General features: G+C 38.9%; 2 protein-coding genes across 6 annotated transcripts in view; both read left to right on the top strand.

Annotated features, from left to right (window-relative positions):
• Positions 1 to 140: 140 nt before the first annotated feature.
• Positions 141 to 14,969, top strand: LOC103058005 (uncharacterized). 2 transcript variants are annotated; one of them, XM_025172262.2, is made up of 8 exons: positions 141 to 959; positions 2,295 to 2,416; positions 4,530 to 4,668; positions 7,867 to 7,988; positions 10,490 to 10,600; positions 12,012 to 12,118; positions 13,850 to 13,940; positions 14,654 to 14,969. In XM_025172262.2, exons 1-8 carry the CDS (start codon positions 821 to 823, stop codon positions 14,690 to 14,692), a joined length of 870 nt encoding a protein of 289 aa, XP_025028030.1. In that variant the 5' UTR covers positions 141 to 820; the 3' UTR covers positions 14,693 to 14,969. The 2 variants fall into 2 exon arrangements, with proteins under 2 accessions (XP_025028030.1, XP_007436859.2); XM_007436797.4 differs by having other exon boundaries at positions 385 to 959; positions 14,665 to 14,967.
• A 3,416-nt stretch (positions 14,970 to 18,385) lies between these two features.
• Positions 18,386 to 20,863, top strand: part of BAZ1A (bromodomain adjacent to zinc finger domain 1A) — a 65,525-nt gene continuing 63,047 nt past the window's right edge. The window contains exons 1-2 of one of the 4 annotated variants that reach the window (XM_088145374.1): positions 18,386 to 19,829; positions 20,558 to 20,685. In XM_088145374.1, coding sequence (XP_088001500.1) covers positions 20,573 to 20,685 — 113 coding nt within the window. In that variant the 5' untranslated portion in view covers positions 18,386 to 19,829; positions 20,558 to 20,572. The other 3 variants (XM_088145371.1, XM_088145373.1, XM_088145372.1) reach the window with 3 other exon arrangements.

The raw sequence follows: 20,863 nt of genomic DNA on the forward strand, positions 1-20,863 counted from the left end.
CGTAGAAACACATTTCGAACTGGATATAAAACAGGACAGTCTCTGTTTTGTTTGCAGCGTTTTGGAATAATTATGTACTGTTGGTAAGGACAGAAAGTTGAGAAAAAAGTTTTTAGCACATATTCAATGAGTTATTTTTTCTGTGTAAATAGGTTAATGTCGTTTCATTTGTGTATGCTTTTCTCAGAGAATGCAAAAACGGTTTATATCTATCTGCAAAGCAGTGTTTCTCAGTCTCAGCAGCTTCAAGAAAGGAGACTTCAACCCCTAGGCTGGAGAATTCTGAGAGTTGAAGTCTACCTATCTTAAAGTAGCTGAGGTTGGGAAACACTGTCATAAAAATATAACAACGAGGAAAGGAATAAGGGCTATTGAACTCAAGCTCATTTCTGCATAAACGTTTGTTCTGCAAAACTATATGTTTTGGCTCAGATTTGTAGCGATTAAAAAGTCTTTTTAGCACAATTTAAAGCAATATTCAGCTTGCTAAGTTTGGCTTTTTTGTCAGAGAACCGGTGGGTAAAACAAATGATAAATCGACATCGTTTGGAATCCTTACACCAAGAGCTGTATTCAAAAACAGCATAATTATTCATCGCCAGACGAAACAATGCGCGGATGCGGTTCTTGAAAAGCGCCCATACTTTCCCCATCTTTAAAACAAAAGAGGAAGAATTTCAGAAGTTCCGGGAATAATCATCATATTCAAAACTTCCGGGAGAGGGGAAATAATGGGAACCACTTTGCGCATGCGTTCAAGGCTGGACGGTCTGGTGAACGAGTGGTGACGTTTTAGCTGACCCAGCTAGTACTACGAAAGATGATCGTGGCGCGCATGCGCGGTGCATCCAAGCAGGTAAGGATGGATTTTCCCTCGGCTCGCCAAGCTGTGTTGAACGTAATAAAGGGTGTGCGCGCGGGGGATTTGCCCCGTCTGCTACACTGGCTGAGAACATCTAGTAAGCGAAGTTTCTTCAGCTTTTCAATTGCCTACCTTTGCTCCTTTTTTGGAATAGTTAATGCTGTATCGCGTACACTTTCTTATGCGTGGTACCTCCAACAATGAAATTTTTTCACGTGGGGATCGCCAGCCAGATGCCTGTGTTCTTTTCTAGGATCTCCTTTCCATCTTTCTCCCCAATTTTTTCACACTATTCTATACTCAGAGAACGTTTGTTTGGTTCATACTTTGTTCATAGGCTGCTCCTTTTTATCATTATTGTTGCTGACTCTCGATTCTGGTACTGTACTTTTGACTTGGTTTGGGGAAACCTCATGGAGCAACCTTGCTGAATCAGAATTTAATTTATTAGACCAAACATGCTGAATCAGATTAATTGGTCATTTGGTCCAATGTCCTGTATTCCTCAGTGATCCTGGGAGATCCAGAAGAAAGACACGGCATCCTAAATTGTTCTCCAGTGAGAATACATGGAAGCTATGCTGCCTCCGAAATTGTAGGCATCACGATGGGTTGCCATTAAGACTAGCGGTACACATGTGCCCCACTGAGTTCTCTGAGTGCGTTTGGTTGTTCGGTATAATATTTAAAAGCCTTCTAAATATATGGCCTTTGCTAGATCCCATGGCAAAAAATTTAGAATATATATGTATTCTGAAGACAATTGTTTATGTTACAATCTTTGGGCATTATTGAATATTATCTAGATTATAGTTTGGGGGCATTGTTGGTGGTACATTTGATTGGTTTGAATCTTTTCTGTCTTTTTATTATTTTGCAGTATTGTATAGTGGATTTTTATCCCAGGAATTTCCCCTTGTGGAGGGTGTCTCTCAAGGATCAGTCTTGGGCACTATTTTGTTTATACCCTTCCCTTGGGTGCTCTGATTCATGATCAGGGTTTCCAGTGTCACTGTTATGCTGGCAAGTCTGTCAGTCTTTTCTGGCCCTTGATAGCAAAGCATGGTCAGTCATAATGGAACACTTTATCAACATTTCCTCTTAAATATCCTCTCACTCCCCCATGCTGAATATGGACAAAACTGAGATTGTCATGTTTTACCCTGATTGCCATTCCAGTCCTTCACTGACTCTTCCCCCTATTTTGTCTTCAGGGCTGTTGGATTGCCTCAGTTTCTTCTATCTGCACCTTGGACTCTTGATTGATGACCAGCTGATTTTGTGCCTGTTTATTGATTATAAAGTCTTTTGATGAATGTTTGTAGAATCTGCCTATCTAGAAATCCATGCATGCAACAGCTGTGTTAAATATGATTGTTGCTTTAAGCTTCACATGATCATTGCAAAAATCTGTTTTTCCCTGTTTTTGCAGATGACTTTGATGAATTTACGTCCAATAATGATGATATTGTTCTCAGAAGTATTGCTGAAGATATTCGACATCGTTTGCCTGTTGAAGCAGTGCTCAATTCAGAGCACAATGCTCTTCAAAAAGTAGGTTTTGCTATTCAACCTCCCTATACATTTTGATGACAAGTGGTTTTTTGATGACAAATTCCAAATTCTTTGTTGACAAATTCCAACAGAAGGCAGAATATAGACCAAGATTTAAAGTAGATGTTTGTGCAGTAATATCTCCATGATTGTAATTATACTAAGATAATTTTTTAAAAATTAAAACACAAAGCATTCTCTTGCTTGGCCTTGTATTAAACCTTATCTTTAAGCTTCAGTGTTCTTCATTTGTAAAATAGAAGTATTAATGTATTGCTTGTAATTAGATGTTAATTCAGCTCTACTGTTCAATTGTCCATTACTTAAACTTTTAACATGAAGCATGACTCTAAAATAACTCTCAAAATGGATAAAAAATTAAGGTTTTTTTTTTCAAGAAGATCATCGAATGAGTAAGTTTTGCATGAATGACTGAATAAGAGAGGAGATAGTGGGAAGATTTGGGCTGCAGGGAGAAAAGAAAGGGAATAATGGGGAGAGAATATTTGGAGATGATTATGAATCAGAAAGAGAACCATGCAAATGAATTATTTTGTGCCCTAGGACTTAGACCCTCCACTTCAACTTTTATTTTATACTCTCTTTGGCACATCGTCTTGCTCCAAAAGGTTGTAGACCTAACAGTATAGTTGATTCCAGTAAATTATGGGTATTTTTTTTCTAATGGACCAACATTACTATTTACAGTATTTGCTTTGGAAAAATATTGAAATTAATTGGATAACATTCATAGAACAGGTGGAAGACAAATTATTATGTACTATCTAATGGACTTTACTCGTGAAAATTTAGGTAATATCAGCTGGTTTGACTAAAATTAATCTCCAGTGGCATGAGTGAGGGGGAGGCAAGGGCGGTCATCCTTAAGAAGTTGCCTGCAATTAGATGGTGAGTTCATCACTCTCTGTGTGAGGATTTGTGGTACTTCAGCAGTCCAAAGCCAGGGAGTGGGGAGATGATGACCAGATGTGAGTGTCTGTATTTGAAGTTGGGCTATAGGGACAATTTGGTGTACTGACTGTCTCTTCCTGAGCTCCTGGACCTCATTACAGGTCTGATGTTGGATTTTCCTTGGCTTATAGTGCTAAGGGACCAATTTGCATGCCCAAAGAGGTCCAGGAGCTCAAGAAAGGACAGAATCATTGCTTCTGCCCCCCCCCCCCCAGCATCCGACTTTGGAAGGGTGGCTGTTTGAAGTACCCACAACCTGTATCAGCTGCTATGTTGGCTCTGGATGGTACTACAGACTTGGGAGATCCCCTAGACTCATGATCACTGCTTGACTAAGAAATGGACTCCATGAGCAAGATAGCCTTTGCCCAGCTTCAGCTGGTGTCCTAATTGTGGACCTTTGTGGAAGACTTTGCCTTTGGTTTCTTATGACCTCATCACCTTGAGGCTTGATTACCGCAACATGTTTTATTACTTGAGGCTGCTCTTGAGGACTACAATACCTGGAAACTGCAATTTGTGCTGAATGTGACTACTTTCTTGCTGGCTGGTTAGAACTGCTTCAGTACTATGATAGCAGTGGTTCTATGTGGCTTGGCTCCCAATTACCTTTGGGACTATCATCTTTGAACTGAATTTGCCATTTTATGAGTTCAACCCAGGATGGAATATTTCAGATTCCCTCTCTCTGAGAGATCAGTGGGCTGGAAATCCACAGGCAAGTGGTAACAGTGGTTGTCCCATCCTTATAGAATAACCTCCCTAAAAGCTCTGTGCAGTCCCCTCATTAACTTTTAGGAGGACAATAAAGTCTGTTTGGTTCTGCCAAGTATTTGGGATTTAAATTGCTTGCTAACTGGGTTATTCTTCATTGTGATGGAGAATTAATTTAACTTTTTTTATGTGTGATCTGGATTTTTAAGTTAACGGGTTTTTTACCTGATTTTATGGAATTCTTTTGTACCTTTATGGTGCTTAATTCTTCCATTTTATCTGTGTGCATTTATGACTGTGAACTACTAGAGTCATTCAAGTATGGTGGATATAATTTCTATAAATAAATGATGCCTATTGAATTTCAGTGGAATATAAGCTGATGTGGGAGAAAATGCTGCAAATATTTATTGTGATTTTTCTTTAGCTTCATGAACAGACAGTACCCACCATTCATGTTGATGCTTTCCTTTATGATGATGACTGTATTGACTCATTATGTGAAGAAGGAAAGATGAGCAGAAATTATTGTGTAGCATGTGGCTCTCATCAGACAGCACCATTAGGTAAGCAGTTATGTGTTGTAGTTGCTTACAACACTGACCTGTGTATTCCTCTGCTGTACCTCCAGCTGACCATTTTGGGCTGGAGTTTGTGGGTATTTATATAACATAAGTATTATGAGGACTTGCCTGTTCACAAAACAGCTCCTGTGGCAGCTAAGCCCGTCACAAAGCCTCTTTTTATTGGAAGGCAATTGATGAGATTGTTTCTCAATAAACAGGCACTTCTCACTCTCCAGAAAGCTTTATAGTAATTCAGTATAACTTTGCATATATATTTTTTTATCATGTAGCAATAGAGTACTGGATCCCTTTTTATTTTCTAAGCATGCTGAAAGACTATGCTATATGTTTTTGCCTTATTGTGTGCAAGATTTCCATTATGTTTTTGTTTCTCATTATGAAATCTAAAAGAGACTCTGGTCACTAAGACAGAAAGCCCAGTAGGTGCCAAAGGCAATGTCAATGGGCACATTAGCACCTGCAGATACTAAGTTGCATGTTTTTGATCCAGTGTTTGTTCCTAAATCAAGTATGCAGTTTCTCATCAGCCTTTAGTCACACTTGAGCTGAATTCTCAGTTTGGGAAGGGTCTGCCAGTTATTAATCTATAAGGAATTCGCCATCTTAAAATTAATTAGAACATTTGGGAATGGAGGGAATTCTTGGGGGGGGGGTGATACCACATTTCCCTTTTCCTTCTGCATTAAGCATATGCAGTCTAAAATCTAAACTGCATGTCTGAAGTCTTCATTCTTAAGAAAGTAAAGCAACATTAAATTTGAATATGCTTTAGCATTGGCCTTTTCACTGACCTCATCTCTTGCTATCATTGTTATGGTGTTATCTTTTGTAATTTTTGGTATGGTTTTATTCATTTATTTTACCAAATCTGGATGTTGCCTTTAATGAAAAATTGGCTATTTTTTTAAATCAACAAAATTAATAACATGCATGCTTGATATTATGAAATGTTATGACAAATGTGCATGTTTTTGGTGTGCATTCTCAGAGGACAGTAGATTCTTAGTGAGATTCTGTTTAACCATTATTCTTACCTTACCTCCACAGACCAACTAAATTTCTCTGAGTTCAGGAATCTAGTATAAAAATAGCTAAAAAAGAATACATTTAAAAGGAAAACAATCCCTCTATTACATTTACAGTTTGAGAACTGTTTAATTGGTTTGATTTTGAAAATGAATCTATTTGATCCACAGATGCCCTTATTTTTATTGTTAAAACAAATTATTATTAAGCACATATTAACCATATATAACTTCAGTGTTTCTTAATGGAAAAAAGATAGTCATTGATCATATATCTTCATCCTTGATTAATTGCCCACTTAGCAGTTTAAATAGAGCAGATTTTATTGGAACTTTTTGTGCGCGAAATGGCATAATTATCACATGCCCCACATTTACAGGGCATGAAGTTATACATTCAAGACATCCTTATGTATGCATTACATAACTCTTTGCTGGGGCAGTACTGTTTTAATGCCTGCAGAGTCAGATTGCCACAAAAACTATTACGAGCACCAAAACTAAAAAAAATTGAAACTGTAGAAGCCATTAATATTACATTTATACAGTGGAACCTCGAGTTACGAATTTAATCCGTTCCGTGACTCTAGTTGCAACTCGAATTGGTTGCAACACGAGGCAAATTTTCCCATAAGGTTCAATGTAATTACCATTAATCCGTTCCGGCGTCCGCAGAGCACGCATCAGGGGCGGAAAAATGGCCGTGGACCATGCGGCAGGGCGGAAAAATGGCCGCAGACCACGTGTCAGGGGCGGAAAAATGGCCGCGGACCACATGTCAGGGGCGGAAAATGGCAGCGGACCACGCGGCAGGGCGGAAAAACGGCTGCAGAGCACGTGGCACGGGCGGAAAAATGGCCGTGGACCACGTGGCATGGGCGTAAAAATGGCCGCGGACCACGTGGAACGGGCGGAAAAATGGTCGCGGACCACGTGGAACGGGCGGAAAATGGCCGCGGACCACGTGGAACGGGCAGAAAAATGGCCACGGGCCACGTGGAACGGGCGGAAAATAGCCGCGGATCCGGTTCGTAAGTCGAGGCGAGTTCACAAGTCGAGGTAAATTTTTGGGGCCGGAGCTGGTCATATCTCGAAAAATTCGTAAGTAGGGGTGTTCATAACTAGAGGTACCACTGTATATTTTTATATTTCAGATTTGAGTATCAGCTTTATCAATTAGGAAGTGTTCAAAGTAGCTCACCTTAAAAGTATAATATTAGAAAATAGAGAATTAACACTAGATATTAAGGTTGCATGCACTTTGAAAATTATTTAGAAGAAGTGTTTGGATCTGGCATGAATTCAGCATGAGTACAGTCTCTGCTTTCATTAAAACAGCCTGTCTTTCTTCAGGCTTTTACACAAGCCTGAAAATAAATTACATCTGTTTTAAAGAGCCAACTCTCTAAAGTTAATTCAACTTTTTTTAGGCTCATGCAATAGACAGAAAAGAGACAAGCTGCTTTCATGAACAGTAGAAAAATACTGTGTTTGTATGAGGTCCAAAAAACTTTTTCCAAATCTTTTTTCAGATCTCTCTCTCCCTCCCTTTCTGAATGATACATCAAGGAATTGTGGTTGATGATAATAATCTATTTTCAAATGTCCAAGTGACAGGTTAATTAGCTTCCAGAGTGGTTAGACATGAACAACTTGCAATCTGGAATACATTTGAAAGTCAGGATCCTAAATTCTGTTGTTATATTCACTTAATACAAGAAGAGAATGGAATCCAGGCTTTGCCATCAGCATGATGGTCCTCCAAACAGAATAAGCACAGATGAAAACGTTGTCTTTGCAAGATTCCAGCTACACAGAGAACCGTGACCCTGATGTATCCCACTTAAATGCATATAGATTCTGTTCAGTTTTTCAGCTGTACATGTAAGGATAGTAGATGCTATCCAGATCCAGATACCAGATAATGGCAAACCTCCTTTAGAAGATCATATCCATTCATTGCTTTGTCAAAGTCTCAGCAGAAATGTAAAATATCCAAAATAGGCTTGCCAGTATTTTTGTCACTGCACCAATAGAAAATGAGAATTCTCTTCAGAAAGTTTTGTTTTAATCCATGTTCTTGTAAATACTGTATTTCATACTGGATGTGAACCATTGCAGCAACGTGCTTTGTTTTATTGTTGTTTCCCAGAATTCATTTCCCATTCCTTTTCCCTCATGGAACTGAAGTTTCTCTACCAGGAATTACTGCCTGACCTGACAGGGAAGGTTCTGGTCGACGTGGGCTCCAGGCTTGGAGCAGTTCTGTTTGGGGTAAAAGCTGGACCAGAAATTGGTTAATGATTTCTATGTTTTCCCCCACTCCCCTTTTGTTGGTAGTTATTCTTCTATGCTTTGTATTGTTGTTGTTTAAGCAAGTTTCTGGTTGGCTACTTTTTGAATCTTAATTTGTTATTGATTTGCTATTTTTCTTTACTGATTTTGTTTGCTTCTTCCATATTTTGTTATTTTTGTCATTTGATTACTGACATTACTCATCTTGAGTATAGTTTTTGGAATGTAAAAGCTGGGGCATAAATCCCTTATTAAATGAACAAACACATTAGGGTCATAGTATAATTAAAGACACGAGTAACATCAGAAATAACAGGCTGTAGCCATCAAGCTCTAGCCTTGAAAAGGAAGGATGCTGGTATTATCACTTGCATGCCTTTGGAATTAACTAATCTCTTGTGGAAAGGTAATATTCCCTGCTTTTGGCTTAACAAACTATTTTTAACAAGTAGGTGCGGAATCAGCCTTCACAAAATTCATTCTAAAATAGAAAGTGTAATTATTACTTACATTGTTCAAAAGTTATAACCTTTTACATGTTGAAATGGAAGACAGACATGTGAAAAACATCATTTATTTTTAAAACAGATACTTTAATCATAATCTTGAATTCCATTACAGATATGGCAACTTGCCAGGTTTTATTTGCAGAGACTGGTTTAAAAGTAAAGTCTCCTTCAAGCTGAGCTTGATTTCTCCTGACTTCCTAGACACATTCATGCAGTTTTCCTGGCAGCAGCAGAGAAGTGGCTTGCAATTGCCCCCTTCTGGGATGGCTCTCCCTCCCCTGCCAATTTTCCAGTCTAGCATACAGCCCTGCTATTCCTTGGAGCCTCATCCCCACCCCAGGACTAACTCTGCTTAGCTTTTGACAAGGCCAGCCGAGTGCCTCTACAGTACTTGCTGGCACAAGTCAGGGTTTAGAGGCATCTTATTAGTATATTTTATTGCACAAGTTTGGGAATTTTAAAATGGTGTTTTTGCTTTTCTGTTCTCCAACTTATAAGACATTCCTGTTTGCCACTATTTAAAAATTAGAATCTGAGAGTTCCCAGGTAAGTATACAGAGCAGGGATAGGCAACCTGCAGTTCAGACCCTGAGATCTCTTTTCCTGGGCCTCAGAGCTTCTTCTGACTACAATTGCTGAAAACATGGTGCCCTTTTCCATCATGTTAAGATAGGAAGCAGGTGAAAATGCAGTGGAAGGCCTAAGATAGGGATATCACCATTAAACAAAGGGAAACCTGCAACACTCCCTCGTCCAATCTAGCTCTATCCACATAGCCCTCTCCCCCAAATGTTAACTATGGCCCCTGTTCACCAAGTGGTTCCCCATTCTGATGTAGCTGATGTACTAAATGTGCTTTGGAGTCCTTGGGGTTCTCTGAGCTTGGTTGTTTTCTTGCAAACATTTCATTACCCGGCTAGGTAACATCTTCAGTGCTAAAATGGGATGGGGTTTGCTCTCTATTTATATACTGTGGCCTGCCTTGCCAGTGCTGCTGGGGGTGGGGGTTTTGTTTTGCTCATCTGGTAGTTCCTGGATTAGCATATGTTGCTGCTTGATTGTGTGCCTGGTGGTGACTTTTGCTCATCTGGGTGATGATTGCTGGTGAGGCAATCTTCTGGTCTTTTGTCTCTTTTGAATAGTATGTAGATGCAAGAGACAAAAGGCCAGAAGATCGCTTCACCAGCAGTCATCACCCAGATAAGGAAAGGTTACCACCAGGCACACAATCAAGCAGTAACATATGCTAATCCAGAAACTACCAGATGAGCAAAACAAAACCCCCAGCAGCACTGGCAAGGCAGGCCACAGTATATAAATAGAGAGCAAACCCCATCCCATTTTAGCACTGAAGATGTTACCTAGCCGGGTAATGAAATGTTTGCAAGAAAACAACCAAGCTCAGAGAACCCCAAGGACTCCACAGTTCAACCCTGAGCTACACATATTCACCTCTATTGGTAAATGCGCTTTGCATATTTTATTGTATACTAGGCTATCAAACATTTTAATAACAATTTATTAAATTTACATGCCACCTGACTCCTAGCAACTCTGCCTAATTCTGCTGAAAATTATTTTGAAAAATAAATATGTGTTTATTGTGACAGAAGGAAAATTATTAAATGCATGAATAATCATTTTAATAGTGCCTAATTATTTTTATTTAAATTACAAGGTCAATTCAATTACACCAAGTCAAATTTAGGGTCTGTCCAGAGCCCACCACCTTTTTAGAGTGTGGCTCCAGCAAAGCATTCAAAAGCTGGGTACAGCCTTCCCCCCCAAAAGTTAGGCATTTCCTGGGCTGCCATGTGAGCATGTGCTTAGCATAGTCCTCTGTAATAGGGTCTGCATATCATTTTGAAAGCAAACCCCTATAGATAAACAACATTCAGATGTCTAATACAGTTCAACTCTGTGTTCCTATCCACTTTAGAAACATCTCAGTTTTTCTACTTTTTATTTTAGGCTTACTATTATAGTTCAGCATCCCAGATCTATGGAGTTGAAATGAACGCAGACTTTTGCCTGTTACAGGAAGATATCATTACAAAATACCAACTTGATGACAGAATAAAGGTGAAACAACACATTTAATTGCTTGGTTTATGTATGGAACGGCTGCAGGTTAGCATAATATCCTTTTTACTGGAGATGCAGTATTATCTCAGTCACATTTAATGTCTCAAGTAAGTTTGAAGTGAATATGGCTGAAAGTCAGCTGAGCTTCATTTCTGTACAATTACTTTCTACTGTGAAAAGGAAGAAAAAGGAATATAACAAACTTTGTATAGGTGTGATATTGAAGAGATATTGTAGCCATTCAAAATCTTTTGTCTACCAAAGTTTTTGTAAAGACATTTCCCAAATAGTAGAGAAAATCTCAGCATTTTTCTAGCTTTTTCAGGTGTTCCAAGCACTTCCCATGTGTTAGCTTACTATCCCTCTGATAATTCTGCAAGAAAGCAAGTTTCCACACTACTGTACATTCTTTACATCAATGTTGCAGCTGTGGAATTGAGAAGAAATTGAAGCACATTAAGGAAGTAAGCAAATTCCTTAATGTGCATGGCCAAGATGAGAAATTTCCAGTTCATACCTGAATTCTTATCTACAATTTTGTACCATCTCATATGAATTTAAAAGTACAGATTTTGATATTTTGCAATAACTTTAATCTTATAATCTTCCTTACTGATCATTTGATCTTCAAATAAGTCACTGGGTATCAATCATTAAGTGAGTGTGCTGGGTTGAGGCAGTGCTGGAGATCTGAGTTCAGTAACAACTGTTGTATTCCTGAAGCACTTTTGAGCATATGCAGAGTGCTAAAAGAATATCAAGTAATGAAATAGCAGTAGGTCCCATTTTAAACAATGATCATAATATGATTGTCTTGGATGCAGAGTACAGGTTTAGTTCAGCTATTAATGAATGCTAAGAGATACTAATTAAATTTGAAGTAAAAATGCAGATTTAATAAATACATAGGGTCCCTGTTACTTGAGGAGTGAGGGGGATAGGAAGTTCCCTTGTCTTTTCAATTCACAGACTCGTTTTACTAACCATAGGCCAACTGACAGGCAGACACAGGGACTATGTATATAGAGATCCTTCCTCTTATCTGTCTCTTACCATTTCACTTAGTGACAAAAGACTCATACGTTAAAGAGATGAGGGAATCTCTAACTTTATTTCTCTGCTTGCCCTCAGTTCTACCTCATACCTATGGCACTGTGTATCTCACAGCTTGCCTAATACATAATTTTTAATTTCTTTACAATACAATAATGAGATTAATAGCAATCTGCAATATCGGGAAATTTATTTTGTAATGGATTGGTTAAGCAATGAGTCATGTGTACTGATGCAAGACTAAAAGAAGGGACAAAACTAGATTGTTTTCCATGATCTGTACATTTTTTAACAATGTAAAATATTATCAGACAGTTTTTCGTGTTGAACTTCTGCAAAATTATTTCCCTTTCAGGTGATTAATGCAGACATTTGTACTCAAGCTTCACTTCTTCAAAATGCAGACATTATTATAATGAATAATGTCTTTGAATATTTCCTTGACAGATCAGAACAGGCTAGGTAAGTTCTAGAAATCTCTAGAAACTAGGAACACTGTTTGCAATCCAACCAACTACGCATATGTTGTTCTTTAAAACCCAAGATAATTTATAAAAATATAAATTATGAAAACTGAGATATATTATTTCATGTTTTATTGGATGCAAAAACATTATTCAAATTTAAGACAGCTGATTAAAAAAGCATTTGAAACCTGAAATTTCCCCCTTGCTAAGGCAAAAACTGGACACTTAAGGACACTGATGCCAAATCCAATTCCTATTGTTTGGGCAAAATGAAAAATCTGCCAAAGATAGCCTTGCCTTTTTAAATACATTTTAAAATCATTTTCACACTTGATGGACCTCAAGAATGTGAAACATGATTTTCATGCTATGGTTGGTTGTACCATAATTTGTGTAAGGTTACCTTCTGGTTCATTGTACTTGATTTATTTTATTTGCTTTAATATACAGAAATAAATCTTTAAAAGATACCAAACAGAAAAGAAGAAAAGGACAACAGATTAAAATAGGACAGTTTATCAGTGTGCTTGGTCACTTGAATAGTTGTAACAAAGGAAATGAATAATATGGGAAAAAGCTAAATTAACCAATGTGATATACTCCAATCAGCATCAACCATATTAGGCAGGAATTCTTGGAGAGAAGATCCTAATACACCTGAAAGGTTGGGGAAAGCTACTATTCTTCTTTTATTGAAAATTTCTGAACTAAGTTGCTGATATAGTTTAAAAAAAGAGTCCCAAGCCAGGATCCATTTTAAGTATCATCATTAGGTAGATGATCCTCACCTTTTTTTTAAATAAAGAGAAGGAAGCATTATACAAGCAACATTTTTATAGCTCTGAAGGGTTGATTTTTTAAAAAATAAATCCATTAAAACTAGATTTTTTAAAATGTTGTAGTCAAATTAGAGATGTGAAAACACAAGAAAATTACTATGTTTTGTTTTACTTATATTTTTCAAAGCCATCACATATGTCAAGAGAAAAATACAGATTAAAAGTTTTTTTCTCTGAATTATTGTTCCAGTTTTTCATATCCCTAGGTCTGACTTTGTAGATGAAATGCTAGGTTAGGGATCAGATAAAACTGTAGCTGACAACAAATGTGACTTCTCCCATTGTAGCCCAGATTGTACTATGAAATACAGTTCTGGATAAAATCTTTAAAGGTTATTCCAAATGTTCTGTAAAACAATGGGCTACATCTGACATTACGTGAGCTGTATCTACTTCTCTGTTATCATTCCCAGACATGATGCAGTGCCACCAAAGATCCCCTATTCCTTCAGAGCAGATCTACAATACTGTATATGGAGAAAGGAGGAAGAAAGTGTTGTATTGTCAAATGCTGCCCCATCAGTGGAATGGCATTGCTGGATAGAATCCCATATCTTCGCCAACCAGAGTCCCCTTTATCTAGTACAATAAACTGTTTATCATAATTTCATACTACAAAGTAAATCTGTAGATGTGTAAGGAAAATAGATATCCAGTACAAGATCCAACGTGAGCCCATAGTTTCCAATAGGCTGTGATATTCTAGCAGGCCAAATTAGTTTTCCCATACTGCATGTATGAATCTTTCCCTTTTCATGCAGCTCAGGGAGGGTTGCCCAAAACTAAAGGCCAAGAGCCATTGTTTTGTAATATCTTGCATTGTTTCGTATGATAGGAATTTTTGGAGGAGCTGCTTTGTAAGAAATTTACTTTTTTTTTATTCCTAGATCATGGAAAATCATCAGTCAAAATGTAAGAAAAACAGGGTCCTTATTAGTGACTGTCCCAAGCCTTGAAAAATCCCTCTCAGACCTTCAGGTAAAGAGCTGTTTTTCAAACTATTTACATGACAAGACTGTCCTTGGTATGTGAGTTTTAGGTAAAACATGAATTTATTATACTTGCTGAATAATGTTCTGTTTCACTGATAAACATTTTCACACTGGTCTATCTTTTGGAGGTAACTTCATTATAATGACGTTATAAAGAGATTGAGGTCAGCATCAGCATATCATGGGAGATGGCTTTGTGATTGCGGCCATTTGATTTAGGCTTTTGCACATATCTACAACTTGCTAGAAAATTCCAGGAGGGAGAAAAATGAAAGGAACAATCTTTTTCCGCTCTCCAGAAATCTCAGGCTTTAACTGGTAGGAAATAAGGGGAATTATCATATCAGGATTGGGGAGAAGTACATTTCTAAAACTTTCTAAAATCTTCTTCCTGCAACTTCTCCACCCCAGAAAGCTACAACCAGCATTAAAAAATTCTTATTCTGTATGGCTAGGATGTGTTGCCAAATTTTGTGGCAAATCTCACTTGTATTTTCTGCCCCTTCCTTTTAACTGATTTGCTTATACAGAAACAGCGTGATTGTAAGATATAGAAGCATGTTTACACCTGCTATGTAGATATTGCCTATGTTAGTCTCATTTCACAAAAACATTTAATTTAGATGTTATTTTGTTTACTTGCCTTCAACAGTTCTGAGATTTATGCATTATTTTTAGTGTTGTAGTGAATTGTTTTAGTTTCTTTTCAGGTGGACATCCAGCTCAACCAGTGGGTAGAAGCAGTGCCAGTGCAATATGATGAATTCTTAGAAGATGCTGATAGAGAAGCACTTGAACAAATATGTGTGTACAGAATTCTATAACATACAAGATATGTGCATCCACATCAAGTGCTTTTTAAACAGAAAAGGGATATTTTAAAGAAAGAAAGAATGTTACCGTTCGTTGAGCTCTATGTGTCAAGAACTGCCTTTGAAAATAATATGGAAATCAAAGATGTACTCTTGGTTAAATAAACATGAAAGCGTTAAAAAAAGAATCTGCTTGTCTTATTGAGGGTTGTCATTGCCTATAGTTAAAGAACTGGAAATGCTGCAGTTGCCACACTTTACAACATATTGCTTCTTCCTTGGACTAGACTAAAAATGTGGTCCAAATTCAAGTTTGTTTGTATGTTTGTTTATTAAACCAATTTATATAGCTGCCCATCTCACCACAGGCGACTCTGGGTGGCATACAATGCCAGAGATCATCCAAAAGCATGACTGATGCCATTTCTGTACCATACCCAGGTCTGAACCCTGACTGAAAAGGATCCAGATAATCTGCTTCACCCCAGGTCCTCTGAAGCTGCTGCATGACCACTCTCTCAATCACCTTCCCCCAAAAGGGGAGGTTGGATATTGGATGAAAATTGTCCAGTATCATGGGGTCCAGTGATGGCTTCTTGAGGAGGGAGTGAACCGAAGCCTTCTTAAGAGATGCAGAAATGATCACCTCATTCAAAGAATTCACCATCGCCAGAACTCACCCACACACCCTAGGGCTGCTTTCATAAACCAAGAGGCGCATGGATCTAGAGAGCAGGTGGCTGAGCTCACAGTCTTAGGGACTTCACTTCCACTTCCTCAAGTCTAACAGGTTCAAACCGTTCCCAGATAATCGGGTAAGACTCCACCCTAGGTATCTCCCACAGACCTGCAGCAAAGCCAGCGTCCAACTGTGAACGAATCCAAGCGATTTCATCCAGCAGATGCTGAGCAAATTCCTCCGCATGACCCTGCAAAAGGTTATCCAGGTCCTCTGTACCCAAGAGGGCCTGTATCACCTGAAACAGGGCTGCGGGGCGGCAATCTGCGGATGCAATAGGGGCAGAGGAGTGCTGTCGCTTTGTTGCCCTTACCGCCACTTGGTAGGCCTTAATAGTTGCCTCTGCTACTCCCTCTGCTAGTTTTATTTACATAAAAATGAGTTCTGATTATAGATCTTTCACACTAGTTTGCTAAAATTAGGTTTTAATTACTCTTTTGTGGTATATTCTTTAAATAGGAAATGACAAACACATTGATAAATGAAACTAATAATCCATATCACTTTTATTATCCATTGCCTAAAACAAAGCACACCCAAAATATAGTTATATCTAATTAAGTGGTAGGTGAAGTCTACTTCAAGAGGTATTTATCAACTTTATTACAGTTACCACTAGATGGCATTCAGTATCTTTGTTTTAAAGATCTTTTGTAAAGGCAGCCTTAACCTTTGTTGAATTTTTGTGTATGTCTTGGATCGCAGCCTTATTTGAGGGGAAAAAAAACCAATTAACTTCTTGTTTCTGGATAAATGTAAGCTTCTGCTGAAGCAGGTACTCAACATTTGTGGAGTATCCATCAATAAATACTGTGCTTTGCTTTTAAACCAGCGATGGAAAGAAAATTGTCCCTTGGTTTAATTCTTAATACAAACATATCTAACAATTAATTCATAGTGACAAATCCATGGAGAATAAAGCAATCAAAAGATACCAGTAACAGAGTTCACACTTTGATTTGTTTAACCATTGTTTATTGAATAAACCAAACTGGCTGGGTTTGCCTAAGTGTCATAATTCATGGTTTGCCACCATAAAGGCTGGATTCAACAACACATAAGCCCAAAACCAAGCAAATCACATTATGGCTTAATATGATATCTGATATCTGTCAGGGGAATGATATCAGGAGAGTGCTATTACATTTGTGTCCTGGTTTCCCATAGGTATGTGGCTATTGGCCAAAAATAAGAAAGGTGGAAGAGCCACTGAAGCTGTGAGGCTCACCCCTCCTGGTAATAGCAGAAATCAAGTTGCAGCATCTCTGATAATTGGCTATCCAGCTTCTCTTTAAACTCACCTAGTAAGGAGGAGCTCATACAATTAAATAGAGGGTTTGCTCTAGAGTCAACTACTTTTTGAAGTGAATCTTCCCCCATTCCCTTTAAGGCCAAGTGCAACCCTCAGCTGAAAACATTTATGTACTCCTGTCATACCTAGTGTGAAGCAACACCTTTCAAACTATATTCTTGGGAGTGCTGGTATTCCATGAAAGATTAATAGGCTTTTTAAATAGAAGATCAGTAATTAGGAGAAGCCTCTATCCTCCTTGATGTTCCCCTCCACTGCACAAGCTTAAATACGTTTTGGGAATTACAGATCACATTTTTAATTCATGAGAGGTGCCAATGAAGACAAAAAGGTCCCACAAATGAACCATGCACCCTATGTCTCAAAATGCTCTTGAAATATACAAAGGATATGTGCAAAATGCTCAATAATATGTTGCCAGAAACCACCGTAGTATTTCCTCAGCTAAGGAAAAAAAATGGAAAAAGTCTGGTCTTAACAGGGCTGTTTAGAACTAAATGACCTAACATATGGATGGAAAATGGACAAAAGTGAAGGCTTCCCTTTTTTGTCACTAGCAATCATGTGCTACAGACTTATAGAATCTGCTAATTTCAGATGAAGTATCTAAAGCGGCCTCAAGATCAAGGCAAAACAAACTTTATGGGAGAATCTCATAATACTCAGATCCAAAATAAACTCAACTATGAGGTCTCAAAATATAGATACCTAATGCAACGGTGTCAGTTACTTATCAGGGGAAATAGTTTCCATACTATAATCCACACTTCTTACTATAGCTATACCCTGAATTACTCTTCCCAAAGAAATCTATTTGGCCATCTCTCTAACTCCATGCAAGAAAACACTTTTAGACATTTTGTAGTACTAATGTCTGAGGTATGTAGGTATTTTAGTCTATTCCAGCAAAAACAAAATTCTGTTTTATAACAGAAATGTATTTTGATATATTTTTCTCCTTATTTTATCTCATTTATCCTTCCATTTTTAGATATTAAGTTAGGAAGATAGATCAGGATCTATCAACAGAACTATTATTTACCGAGCGAGCCACAATGGAAAAACAAAGAAGATTGTGCAATTCTGAAATCTACCTTCCTCATACCTATGAAGTGGAGAGAAGTAAGTTTGTAGGTATCAAGCTAAACAATGAATTATTATTGCTGTCTCAAACAAGATCCAATCAAGCTGGGTGCAGTCAACTGCTAATTAATAGAATTAGCAAGATAATAAATCAAGACCCAAAGGGTTGTGATTGTGTTATGACTAGCAGCTCATTTACTTAAAACCCACTGAAATGACAGCCTTTTTTATGGTGATGCAGTGTGTTATCTAATTAATTAACTAGTTTTAAATTGCTAAAGGGAACATTCTGTAATGGGCCACGCTATTGTTCCAAGTTGCAAAGATAGCTTTCTTTTTTTCCTATATTCTCAGATAGGTTTCTATTACAAACTGAAAAACAGGTGTTTCTTTCATGGCCTAATGACCAATCAGTCTTTTTATAAACTATGTTGTGGAACTTACCACAAGTTTTGACATCAGAAGAGGAATCAGTTCTGAGTTCTAGAACCTGGCAGTGAAGAATAATTTTTGCAAATAGTGAAAAAATGTTTTGGGACACTGATGCTACTCTGAGAGTAGTAGTGCCTACCTGCATCAGTACAAATATTATAGTAATAATACATTTTAATTATCAAATTTATACTTAATTCTAAATAAAAAATCTAAAAAAGTTTTTAAAGAAACAACCAATTTCCACAGAAAATCCTACTACCTGGAAAAAGCTAATAACATGAAACATTTTAAACAAACATTCTGATTTATTGGATCAGATCTTCAGGCTTGATCTAAGAGTTTCAAAAGTAACACAGACTTAGAACCTAGTAAAAATGCTTAGAACAGTAGCCAAAATCTTTCAAATTAAAAAACACAGGTTACGGTCACATAAAATGATAAAATAGCTTAGGTACCTGTGTTATTATTTAGATGCAAATTTACAATACAGGTTATGTATAATTATAGCACATTTCTTGCAGAAAAAAATTACAAAAATGTCTCCCATGGTTTTAAAAAGCTGTTCTTTGTATGATAAAAAAAAAGATCCTTATTAGAAGTGGCTCAATTTTAATTTTCATGGAGAAGAATTTTGGTTAAAGATATGCTAAAGGTATCTTTACAGTGAAGCATCTGCTACTTCTTCGCCTGTTAGATCCTTCCACCTAAGTAGTAGAAATAAATGGGTTATGAAGATATTAAAAACTTTAGAACAACCTGGGATGTATGTGTGGGGGATGACTTTGGAGACTGTGGCTGCATTTTCATAGAAGCATTAAAATATTCCTATGAAATAATGATTGTGAATTTAGTCATAATTAGCTTGACGAAACTTTGCACTAAGGCATGGTTTGCTTAACAGGTTGAGTGAACAGACCACCTGGAGGTATTTACACAACATGTTAATCCAAGACCAACATCCCACATTATGGTTAGTGTAATGTGTTAACTCACCCAGTGAGTAAAAACCTGAGGGAGAAAAGTCCTACAGGATTAGGCTAGTGACTCAGCAGGTTAAGGACTTAGTCCTATTGTTACTTTTTTTTTTAACAAAAACATACTTATTTTAAAAGAAAACAACATATGCCATTTTAAGCATCCAAATATATTTTACCAGGAAACCAACAAGCCAACCTGCTTCCTGGATATCAGGTTTAATGAATCCTGCATAGGCTAGGCCTCTAAAAGCCTCGGCACATGGCCTGGATCTTTTGGGTTGTTAATTTAAAAATGGAGGATGAGCGCTTCATCTATTAATTAATAATGTAGCTCTCTGTCTTCCTGTGTGTCACAGGCTGGAAAGGCGGTGATCGGCCAATAAAGATATAGGAGAAAAAAGTCGAAAGCTCCTCCCTGCTGCTCTTCCTCGTTGAGAGCTGAAGTAGATCAAAAACTTCCGTGGAGCCGGAAAAGAAACAAACAGAAAAAGGATCAAGAGAAAGGGAGGAAAAAGGGGTGAGTCTCATTAATTATCAGTCATGCCGGAGGGGCAATCACACTGCAAATCAGGTAGGAGAAGGTGGTACCTCTGTCCCAGGAGGGTCAATCTCCTTAACAGACCGACCGGGGAAGCCTGCAAAAGGCTCTCCTCTCCTCTCTTCCGCGTCCTGACAGGACGCAGCTCAGCAAACCACCTCTCAGCTGGAGGGGATCCCTCATTCAACATCAAACGGGAGCGGGGGGGCGAGTCCCCAAAGCAGCCAGACAGGAAAGGCGATAAATGATCAAAGATCTGCCCTCTTTTCTCTTCCCGGTTGGCTTCGCGGGGGTGGGAGGGGAAAGAGGTGCTTGGCCCAGCGTGTGCAGGTCGGGACGGGGACCCCCCTGAACCGCCGGTGTTGCTTTGGGGTGGGGGGAATCCCCAGGTCGAGAGAGCACGTTGTGGGAACGAGGAGGAGGAGGAGGGAGCCGCCGCCGCCGCCGCCGCTGGTGGAGCCGCCGCCTGTTCGGCGTCATGGCCCCATTGTGAGGCGGCGCAGGGGAGGGGAAGCGGGGGAGGAAAGGAAGGATCCGCTCTCGCTCTCCCACACGCGCGCACGCACAGAGAACTCGCTCAGACCCAGCAAGAAAGCGGCGTGTCAAGCGCGCACAAAAGAACCCGTCTGCGGCCGTCGCGACCACCACCACCACCACCACCCGGGCTCTTCGCCTTTATTTACCGCCTTCCTCTCGCCTCCTCCTAGAAACGGGACTGGGGGATGCCGCTTCTACACCGAAAGCCCTTCGTGAGGGAAAAACCTCCGGCTGACCTCCGGCCCGACGAGCACGTCTTCCACTGCAGGGTCACCAACGAGATCTTCAGGGACTACGAGTAAGAGATGCCCTCCCCCCCGTGGGCTCTGGCGGGCTGGTTTGAACGGGGAAGCGCGGCTGCAAATGGCTGACACCTGGCCGGAGAAGGGAATCCCCTGTGAAGCAGGGAAACCCCCCTGAGCTCCCGTCTTCCTCGGGCGAGAGGGGAAAGGGGAGGGCGCTTTGGGCAGAAGGAC

Source organism: Python bivittatus, unplaced genomic scaffold, assembly GCF_059951505.1.
Source record: "Python bivittatus isolate LINGU-HERP-01145 unplaced genomic scaffold, Pbiv_v1 ctg000480_np1212, whole genome shotgun sequence".
Taxonomy (NCBI): domain Eukaryota; kingdom Metazoa; phylum Chordata; class Lepidosauria; order Squamata; family Pythonidae; genus Python; species Python bivittatus.